The following is an 11,278-nucleotide window of genomic DNA, read 5'->3' on the forward strand; positions in this document are numbered from 1 at the left end:
TAAAAGTAAGTTAGTTGTAGCAAAAGACTAAGTGAAAGACTAGGGTAAAGGTATATTATGGAACGCCATAGCTGTCTCATATGGTTCAAATATACTATATGAATTTGTGTTCTCATTATATTGTATGGTTTTATCATTATATGATTTGATCTTATCAATATATGGTATCATTTTATCTATATTTGATTTGATTTGACCAATATATCATTTGCTTCTATCACTATTTTATTTTCATTTGTCATGGTATTATTGTCTTTTATCATTATATCAATCGATGTTATCACTATTTGATTTGGTGACACATATATCGATTAGCATCTACCATTGTTTTATTTGGTGTTATTATTGTATTATTTTCATTTATCTTTATTTTGTTTGATTTCATCTTTATTTGAAGTATAACCATATAATGGAAAAGTATAACCATATTATGGAAAAGTATAACCATACAATGGAAAAGTATAACCATACAATGAAAAAGTATAACCATATAATGAAAAAGTATCACCATATAATGGAAAAGTATAACCATATAATGGAAAAGTATAACCATTTAATGGAAAAGTATAACCATATAATGGAAAAGTATCACCATACAATGAAAAAGTATCAACATACAATGGAAAAGTATCACCATATAACGGAAAAGTATCACCATATAATGGAAAAGTATCACCATATAGTGGAAAAGTATAACCATACAATGGAAAAGTATCACCATACAATGAAAAAGTATAACCATATAATGGAAAAGTATAACCATATAATGGAAAAAGTATAACCATATAATGGAAAAGTATAACCATACAATGAAAAAGTATAACCATACAATGAAAAAGTATCACCATACAATGGAAAAGTATCACCATATAATGGAAAAGTATCACCATATAATGGAAAAGTATAACCATATAATGGAAAAGTATCACCATATAACGGAAAAGTATAACCATATAATGGAAAAGTATCACCATATAACGGAAAAGTATCACCATATAATGGAAAAGTATCACCATACAATGAAAAAGTATAACCATATAATGGAAAAGTATAACCATACAATGAAAAAGTATCACCATACAATGAAAAAGTATAACCATATAATGGAAAAGTATAACCATATAATGGAAAAGTATAACCATACAATGAAAAAGTATAACCATACAATGGAAAAGTATAACCATACAATGGAAAAGTATAACCATACAATGGAAAAGTATAACCATACAATGAAAAAGTATAACCATACAATGGAAAAGTATAACCATACAATGGAAAAGTATAACCATACAATGAAAAGTAATACCATACAATGGAAAAGTATAACCATACAATGGAAAAGTATAACCATATAATGGAAAAGTATAACCATATAATGGAAAAGTATAACCATATAATGGAAAAGTATAACCATACAATGAAAAAGTATCACCATATAATGGAAAAGTATAACCATACAATGAAAAAGTATAACCATATAATGGAAAAGTATAACCATACAATGGAAAAGTATCACCATATAATGGAAAAGTATAACCATACAATGGAAAAGTATAACCATACAATGGAAAAGTATAACCATACAATGGAAAAGTATCACCATACAATGGAAAAGTATAACCATATAATGGAAAAGTATCACCATACAATGGAAAAGTATAACCATACAATGAAAAAGTATCACCATATAATGGAAAAGTATAACCATACAATGAAAAAGTATCACCATATAATGGAAAAGTATAACCATACAATGAAAAAGTATCACCATACAATGGAAAAGTATAACCATACAATGGAAAAGTATAGCCATGTAATGGAAAAGTATCACCATATAGTGGAAAAATTTAACCATATAATTGAAAAGTATAACCATACAATGGAAAAGTATAGCCATGTTATGGAAAAGTATCACCATACAATGGAAAAGTATAACCATACAATGAAAAAGTATCACCATATAATGGAAAAGTATAACCATACAATGAAAAAGTATCACCATATAATGGAAAAGTATAACCATACAATGAAAAAGTATCACCATACAATGGAAAAGTATAACCATACAATGGAAAAGTATAGCCATGTAATGGAAAAGTATCACCATATAGTGGAAAAATTTAACCATATAATGGAAAAGTATAACCATATAAAATGTCTATGGAATAAAATAATGATTATTGGGAATAATGTAAAGTAGAATCATACAATGGTAAAATCAAATCAAATAAAGATGAAATCAAATAATATAACGATAAATGAAAATAATACAATAATAACACCAAATAAAACAATGGTAGATGCTAATCGATATATGTGTTACCAAATCAAATAATGATAACATCGATTGATATAAAGAAAATAATACCATGACAAATGAAAATAAAACAATAGTAAAAACAAATGATACATTGATCATATCAAATCAAATATAGATAAACTGATACCATATATTGATAAGATCAAATCATATAATGATAAAACCATATAATATAACGAAAACACAAATTCATATAGTATATTTGAATCATACGAGACAGCTATGGCGTTCCATAGTATATACTTAAAGGTCCAATAAAGGTTTCCATTTCCTCCAGCCTATTTCAAATTGCCTTTTAATATGGACTAAAAAACATATATTTTTGAACTTAAAAAATTATCCTTAATTATATTAATAAGAGCATTGATATTTAAAGAGTTGCTAAGACATCTGGTTTTATAAATGTAATGTTTCATAATTATCAAAATTTCATTGTCAACAGAACTACAATTTTGTAAAACTATTCCAAAAAGAAATGAATCTTTATTATATGCAAAGGGAATAAACAATAAATCTAAAAAGGTTTCAAAATTTTGAAGCAGAGTTTGCACCTCTTTGCATTCCCATAGGCAATGTATAATTGTCTCCCTTTCTGTATTACATAAAGTACACATAGGACTAGGATTTATTCCTATCTTATGAAGGAAGGTATTAGTAACTTATATATGATGAATAATTCTGACTTGAAACCATATCAATTTGGAATTTTTTGTTACCTTAAATGGAAGAGTATATATTTTTAACCACATTTCTGTATCAAAATTAAAGCTCAAATTCCATTTTCTAGTACCTGTTGGAGTTGTTGATGGAGTTATGATAAACCTATAGAAGTCTTTCACACCCTTTTTGCTTTTAAAGAAAATTTCTAATAATTGTGGTATAAAAGGATATAAAAGTTTCTCTGGTTTTATTTCGAGATTTCTTAAATAGCGCTTTATTGACTTTAATTTATCCCATGCTTTAAAGACATCTTTCCAAAATTGATTACGACATCTGGATATACACAATTTTACATAATCCTTCCCACAATTATATATCTTATTTAAATCTAGAGTTGACTTGAGGATCAGATACCATTTGCCTGAAGACGAGAAAAATCTTCTAACCCATCCTAACTTTAATGAATGGATGAAAGCATACAAGTCAATCATCTTAAGCCCACCATCTGCATAATTTTGAATCATAACATCTGATTTGATCTTATGGCATTTACCATTCCACAAAAAACGAATAATAAAGAATTTATTGTAGCTAAATATTTTTCTGGTGGGTTTGGTAAGGTTATAAATAGATAGTTAATTTGCGAGATCAATAAATATTTAATAACATTAATTTTCCCAATTGGAGTCAAGCTCCTCCTCTTCCAAGCAGTAAGAAGTGACTTGAGTTTTACAATTTTTTTGTCAAAATTCATTTTTGGTATCTGATCTAAATCAACTGAAAATCCAACCCCCAAAAATGTAAATCTGGTTTTCCCCCACTGTAAATTCAAATCTGGCCTATATGTTACATTACTGTATTTATAGCTCCCTAACCATATAACTTGTGTTTTACTAGTATTAATATTTAAACCTGAAATTTTTGCATAATTATTCAACTCAGATATAGACTCATTAAGAGACCTCTCTGACCCATCTAGTATCAAACCAGTGTCATCTGCATATTGCACGTTCAAAATTGGTACATTATCTACATCAATGCCTTTAATATGATTATTATTTCTAATTCTTGCAGCTAGCACTTCTGCACATATAATAAAAATGTAGGGAGCTATTGGATCTCCTTGACGATAACCTCTTTCTATACTGATACGATTGAAGAATATACATTATTGTTAAATAATTTTTACCACTTTCTTATTTCTGGTCCAAAGTTAAAATAGTTAAAAACTTTATCAATAAATCTCCATGAAACGGAGTCAAATGCCTTTTGGAAATCTACTAACATCAACATACCTGGAATATTTAAATCTTCAACATATTGCATTACATCATACACTGTGCGGATATTTTCACCTATATACCTACCAGATAAAAGCCAGTCTGATCTTCATTGATAATTTTTTCTAAAACTGTTTTGATTCTTTGTGAAATTACCCCTGAAGCAATTTTAAATGTAATATTTAAGAGTGTAATTGGCCTCCAGTTTTTTAAGAAGTGGCGTGGCTTATCTCCCTTGGGAATACACAATAATTCCATGTCTTTGGGTAACTGAACATTGACCTACTAAAAAACCATGATTTAAAGAGCGCACAAGAAAACTACCTAAATTCCTCCAAAAAACTTAAAAAAATTCTGAAGTGAAACCATCTGACCATGGACTCTTATTATTTTTCATACCTCTTAGAACTTTTCCTGCTTCCTGAAACGTTATCTTACCCTCTAAGTTATCTGACTCAGTATTACTTAATTTTGGAATATTACAATTTTCTAAATGTACTTCTAAGTCAATGTTATCAGTCTCCCTAAACTTATAAAGATTTTCATAAAATAATCTTACTTCAGACAGGACTTCCTCTTGTTTAGTTATAATATCTCCATTATCTTTTTGTATTTTAGGTATGATCTTAGAAGTAAAATTTCTGTTTTCTAAATTTAAAAAATATGATGTTGGTTTCTCCCCCTCCTCAATCCATTTTGCCCTTGATCTAATTAGACTGCCCTTAACTTTTTTAACACGTACAGCTTCCAACTCCTTTCTTAATCTATCTAATTGTTCATGGTCAGGATCAGTTTCCGCCTCTAGTAATTCAATTGAAGTCTTAAGATTATCATCAAGTGGATTATAGATCTACCCCTTATTTCCATAAGTAATGTTTCCAGAAATAATTGTTCATTAATTAAAAACTGTATATTACTGTTAGAAACATTTTCAATAGAATTAAAATTATACACAGGTACTGCAGCTTGACCTCCTCAATACAAGTTTTAATCATTTCCAGATATTCAGATTCAAATAATAAAGAGTTGTTAAATTTCCAAAGTCCCTTCCCTTTTTTAAATTCATTCAAAGTCAAAGATAATGTTGAAATAGAATGGTCAGATCTATAACCCGGTTCAATTCTGGACTTATTAACACTAGAAAGAAGAGTTTCGGATATTAAAAAGAAGTCCAGTCTTGCTTGTTTTATAGGATTTACTTTTCGCCAGGTATAACGCCTAGTATCTGGATGGTGCTCCCTAAAAATGTCAATTAAACTATAATTTTGAATGATTTCCAAGACTTTATTTCTGGCTGCAGGATTATTCACATGTCTATAATTACTATCGTAGTCTAAATTTGGTTCTACAACTAAGTTGAAATCTCCACATATAATAATATTATCATTCCCAAAGCCATTGACCGTGTCTATAACTAAATCATAAAAGCTTGGTGTGTCCTGGTTTGGTCCATATAAAGAGATAAGTGTTGTTCTGGACCCATCAATAACTATATCAAGAGCAAGAAGATAAAAAATATATATTTAATCTTGTGCTTCGAATATTTTCCTAAAATGTCAAACTAAACTTTTTTCGACAGATCACAAGGAAGCCTTCCGTTTCATCAAAACAAAAGCCCAAGTGACTTTACTACACGGCTCTTCAACTGACAGGGAGGGGGAGAGAAACACGACACTATCTTGCCGCTTTAAACAAAGGACACTCCTCTTATCATTATAGGCAGCGCTATAAGAGGCATTTAGACCCACTTATCTCGACTTGTATCTGTATTCGGAATGTAGCATGACTTCGTGTGCGTGTTGAGTAAGCTATTTCGTGTCAGTTTCGTTCCGTTTCATTTCCTGTTGGTGGCGATTCCTTAATTTAACACATGTCTGTTGCGCGTGTTTGTTCGTGTGTGCTTTATCAGAGAGCCATCATGGCCAAGAATCCACGAATCGTCAGAGTCTGTGCTGTTCCTGACGCGGGCAACGACTTCATAGCAATGCAATGTTGGTTGGTTGGTTCAGGTGGAATTTATCGATCAAATGTATTGTTGAGGTTCACATACGAAATGCCACACACCTTAACACTTAAAGGATTCAGATGCTAGTATGTAAAACGTTTGTAAGGACGCACATGTTATATACAACCTCAGACAAAATGACGGGATTCAAAAGCTATTATTGTTCTGGTACGACACACAGTTACCTATCATAGTAGGACGCCATTTTAGATACCCATGACGCCACAAATCGCTGATTTTTGTGGTACAGCTTAACGCAGTCTTAATAATAGTTCATAGTTATCATGCCATCATCACAAGTTCAGTCTGATTGGCAGATAAAACGATGTAAGGATTTCACAGAAAAAAAGAGTCCAAAGGGCCTAAAAGGTCATCTGACCATTACATGGTAATATCTGAACAGTCAGTTATTCATATCGGGTCATTCCCTTTATGTATGTATGTGATGTGGATATTTTTCTAGACGAGTCATTTTCAATCAAATCTATTCATTGATTATAATGAACCAATAAATAATTGATATTTACTTGAAGGCTACATGTTTTAAGGCTTCCATTGCGCATAACAAAAAAATAGCCAAGCCTGTTCTGTTTAACGCAACGTAAACCTAATTTTCCTTTCACGAACTACAGGGTAATGTGAACAGCGCACACCTGTACGATTTACAGGCTAGTTTGAACAGCGCACACCTGTACGATTTACAGGCTAGTTTGAACAGCGCATACCTGTACGATTTACAGGGTAGTGTGAACAGCGCACACCTGTACGATTTACAGGGTAGTGTGAACAGCGCACATATGTACGATTTTCAGGGAAGTGTGAACATCGCACACCTGCACGATTTACAGGGTAGTGTGAACAGCGCACACCTGTACGATTTCCCTTCACGAACTACAGAAAAGTGTGAACGGCGCACTAGTGTACGATTTACATGATAGTGTGAACAGTGCACACCTGTGTGATTTACAGGGTAGTATGAACAGCGCACTTCAGTACGATTTACAGGGTAGTATAAAGAGCGCGCACCTGTACGATTTACAGGGTAGTATGAACAGCGCACACCTGTACGATTTACAGGCTAGTTTGAACAGCGCATACCTGTACGATTTACAGGGTAGTATGAACAGCGCACACCTGTACGATTTACAGGCTAGTTTGAACAGCGCATACCTGTACGATTTACAGGGTAGTATAAAGAGCGCGCACCTGTACGATTTACAGGGTAGTATGAACAGCGCACACCTGTACGATTTACAGGGTAGTATGAACAGCGCACACCTGTATGATTTATAGGGTAATATGAACAGCGCACACCTGTACGATTTACAGGGTGGTATGAACAGCGCGCACCTGTACGATTTACAGGGTAGTATGAACAGCGCACACATGTACGATTTACAGGGTAGTATGAACAGCGCACACCTGTATGATTTATTGGGTAATATGAACAGCGCACACCTGTACGATATACAGGGTAGTATGAACAGTGCGCACCTGTATGATTTACAGGGTAGTATTAATAGCGCACACCTGTACGATTTACACGGTAGTGGGAACAGCGCGCACCTGTACGATTTACAGGGTAGTGTGAACAGCGTGCACCTGTACGATTTACAGGGTAGTGTGAACAGCGCGCACCTGTACGATTTACAGGGTAGTGTGAACAGCGCACACATGTACGATTTACACGGTAGTGGGAACAGCGCGCACCTGTACGATTTACAGGGTAGTGTGAACAGCGCGCACCTGTACGATTTACACGGTAGTATGAACAGCTCACATCTGTATGATTTACAGGGTAGTGTGAACAGCGCGCGCCTGTACGATTTACACGGTAGTATGAACAGCTCACATCTGTACGATTTACAGGGTAGTATGAACAGCGCGCACCTGTACGATTTACACGGTAGTATGAACAGCTCACACCTGTACGATTTACAGGGTAGTATGAACAGCTCACATCTGTACGATTTACAGGGTAGTGTGAACAGCTCACATCTGTACGATTTACACGGTAGTATGAACAGCTCACATCTGTACGATTTACACGGTAGTATGAACAGCTCACATCTGTACGATTTACACGGTAGTATGAACAGCTCACATCTGTACGATTTACACGGTAGTATGAACAGCTCACATCTGTACGATTTACACGGTAGTATGAACAGCTCACATCTGTACGATTTACACGGTAGTATGAACAGCTCACATCTGTCATTTACGAGTATACCAATCTGTACGATTTACAGGTAGTATGAACAGCACTGTACTACAGGTAGTTGAACATCACATCTGTCGATTGTGAACAGCTCACATCTGTACGATTTACACGGTAGTATGAACAGCTCACATCTGTACGATTTACACGGTAGTATGAACAGCTCACATCTGTACGATTTACACGGTAGTATGAACACTCACACCTGTACGATTTACACGGTAGTATGAACAGCTCACATCTGTACGATTTACAGGGTAGTATGAACAGCTCACACCTGTACGATTTACACGGTAGTATGAACAACAGCGTTACACGTAGTAGAACACATCTGTACGATTTACACGGTGTATATGAACAGCTCACATCTGTACGATTTACAGGGTAGTATGAACAGCTCACATCGTACGATTTACGTAGTGTGAACAGCTCAATCTGTACGATTTACACGGTAGTAATGAACAGCTCACACCTGTACGATTTACAGGGTAGTATGAACAGCTCACATCTGTACGATTTACAGAGGTAGTTGTATGAACAGCGCGCACTCTGTACGATTTACTGTAACAGCTCACATCTGTACGATTTACAGGGTAGTATGAACAGCGCGCACATCTGTACGATTTACAGGGTAGTATGAACAGCTCACATCTGTACGATTTACAGGGTAGTATGAACAGCTCACATCTGTACGATTTACACGGTAGTATGAACAGCTCACATCTGTACGATTTACAGGGTAGTATGAACAGCGCACACCTGTACGATTTACACGGTAGTATGAACAGCTCACATCTGTACGATTTACACGGTAGTATGAACAGCTCACATCTGTACGATTTACAGGGTAGTGTGAACAGCTCACATCTGTACGATTTACACGGTAGTATGAACAGCTCACATCTGTACGATTTACACGGTAGTATGAACAGCTCACATCTGTACGATTTACAGGGTAGTATGAACAGCTCACACCTGTACGATTTACACGGTAGTATGAACAGCTCACATCTGTACGATTTACAGGGTAGTATGAACAGCTCACATCTGTACGATTTACAGGTAGTATGAACAGCTCACACCTGTACGATTTACACGGTAGTATGAACAGCTCACATCTGTACGATTTACAGGGTAGTATGAACAGCGCGCACCTGTACGATTTACACGGTAGTATGAACAGCTCACATCTGTACGATTTACACGGTAGTATGAACAGCTCACATCTGTACGATTTACAGGGTAGTATGAACAGCTCACACCTGTACGATTTACACGGTAGTATGAACAGCTCACATCTGTACGATTTACACGGTAGTATGAACAGCTCACATCTGTACGATTTACAGGGTAGTATGAACAGCTCACACCTGTACGATTTACAGGGTAGTATGAACAGCTCACATCTGTACGATTTACAGGGTAGTATGAACAGCTCACACCTGTACGATTTACACGGTAGTATGAACAGCTCACATCTGTACGATTTACAGGGTAGTATGAACAGCGCGCACCTGTACGATTTACAGGGTAGTATGAACAGCTCACATCTGTACGATTTACAGGGTAGTATGAACAGCTCACATCTGTACGATTTACAGGGTAGTATGAACAGCTCACATCTGTACGATTTACAGGGTAGTATGAACAGCTCACATCTGTACGATTTACAGGGTTGTGTGAACAGCTCACATCTGTACGATTTACAGGGTTGTGTGAACAGCTCACATCTGTACGATTTACAGGGTAGTGTGAACAGCTCACATCTGTACGATTTACAGGGTAGTGTGAACAGCTCACATCTGTACGATTTACAGGGTAGTGTGAACAGCTCACACCTGTATGATTTACAGGGTAGTATGAACAGCTCACATCTGTACGATTTACAGGGTAGTATGAACAGCTCACATCTGTACGATTTACAGGGTTGTGTGAACAGCTCACATCTGTACGATTTACAGGGTTGTGTGAACAGCTCACATCTGTACGATTTACAGGGTAGTGTGAACAGCTCACATCTGTACGATTTACAGGGTAGTGTGAACAGCTCACATCTGTACGATTTACAGGGTTGTGTGAACAGCTCACATCTGTACGATTTACAGGGTTGTGTGAACAGCGAACCTTTACAAAGTAACACATGCCAAAAAAACCCAATTGATCGCGTAAGCTCTCTTTCCCAGAGCTAAAGTTATTGAAGTAAAAAAGTGTGAAAATGACCTCTCTGCAAAGTGTTAGAAATGCACCTTTTCAAATGACCGCCAAATTGGTCATTTCTTAACGTTTGTGTATAAAATAATTCTACAAGCAATAAAAGTATAATTTTTGGACATATTTTCTATACGGCAACTTGCTACAAACTGAGATAATTAGTTTTTGAAAATCACAAAAACTCTTTGATTAATGTAATAAATTGGATGACTGGTCGCAGAAGTGGCAATTAAGTTTTAATGCAGATCAATGTAAAGTGACGTATTTCGGAAATAACAACAAGTAACACGGGATAAACCCCATTTTAGGGGTTACATTTGATCCATCGCTCAAATTTAACATAAACGTATCAACTTGTGTCAAGAAAGCAAATCGACTTCTGGGAATGATTAGGAGAACGTTTGGACCACTCTACTCAGCAAAGATATGTATCTGTTATTATACAAATATCTCAGCTTGGATTACCATCTCTAGAGTACAGACGTAAAAGAGCTGATGTTCTACAAGTATTCAGAAATTTTAATAGAATCGACATAGAGGTCGAAGCATACTGACCAAACAGGACCATTACAGAACAAGGG

The 11,278-nt window shown here is 35.1% G+C and overlaps 2 protein-coding genes across 2 annotated transcripts; both read left to right on the top strand.

The window, feature by feature from the left end:
• The first annotated feature begins 7,564 nt into the window (after positions 1-7,564).
• LOC138334654 (uncharacterized) lies at positions 7,565-8,521 on the top strand. Its single transcript, XM_069283292.1, has one exon. It carries the CDS (start codon positions 7,565-7,567, stop codon positions 8,519-8,521), a length of 957 nt encoding a protein of 318 aa, XP_069139393.1.
• Positions 8,522-9,589: 1,068 nt separating this feature from the next.
• On the top strand, positions 9,590-10,675 carry LOC138334655 (uncharacterized). The gene has a single exon (XM_069283293.1). The coding sequence runs from the start codon at positions 9,590-9,592 to the stop codon at positions 10,673-10,675; it is 1,086 nt and encodes a 361-aa protein (XP_069139394.1).
• Positions 10,676-11,278: the final 603 nt, after the last annotated feature.

The sequence above is a fragment of the Argopecten irradians genome, chromosome 11 (assembly GCF_041381155.1).
Source record: "Argopecten irradians isolate NY chromosome 11, Ai_NY, whole genome shotgun sequence".
In the NCBI taxonomy this organism is placed as follows: domain Eukaryota; kingdom Metazoa; phylum Mollusca; class Bivalvia; order Pectinida; family Pectinidae; genus Argopecten; species Argopecten irradians.

Bases quoted from the DNA above. Each gene is read 5' to 3' on its own strand.
- LOC138334654 (XM_069283292.1), top strand. From the start codon at position 7,565: ATGAACAGCGCACACCTGTACGATTTACAGGGTGGTATGAACAGCGCG.
- LOC138334655 (XM_069283293.1), top strand. From the start codon at position 9,590: ATGAACAGCTCACATCTGTACGATTTACAGGGTAGTATGAACAGCGCG.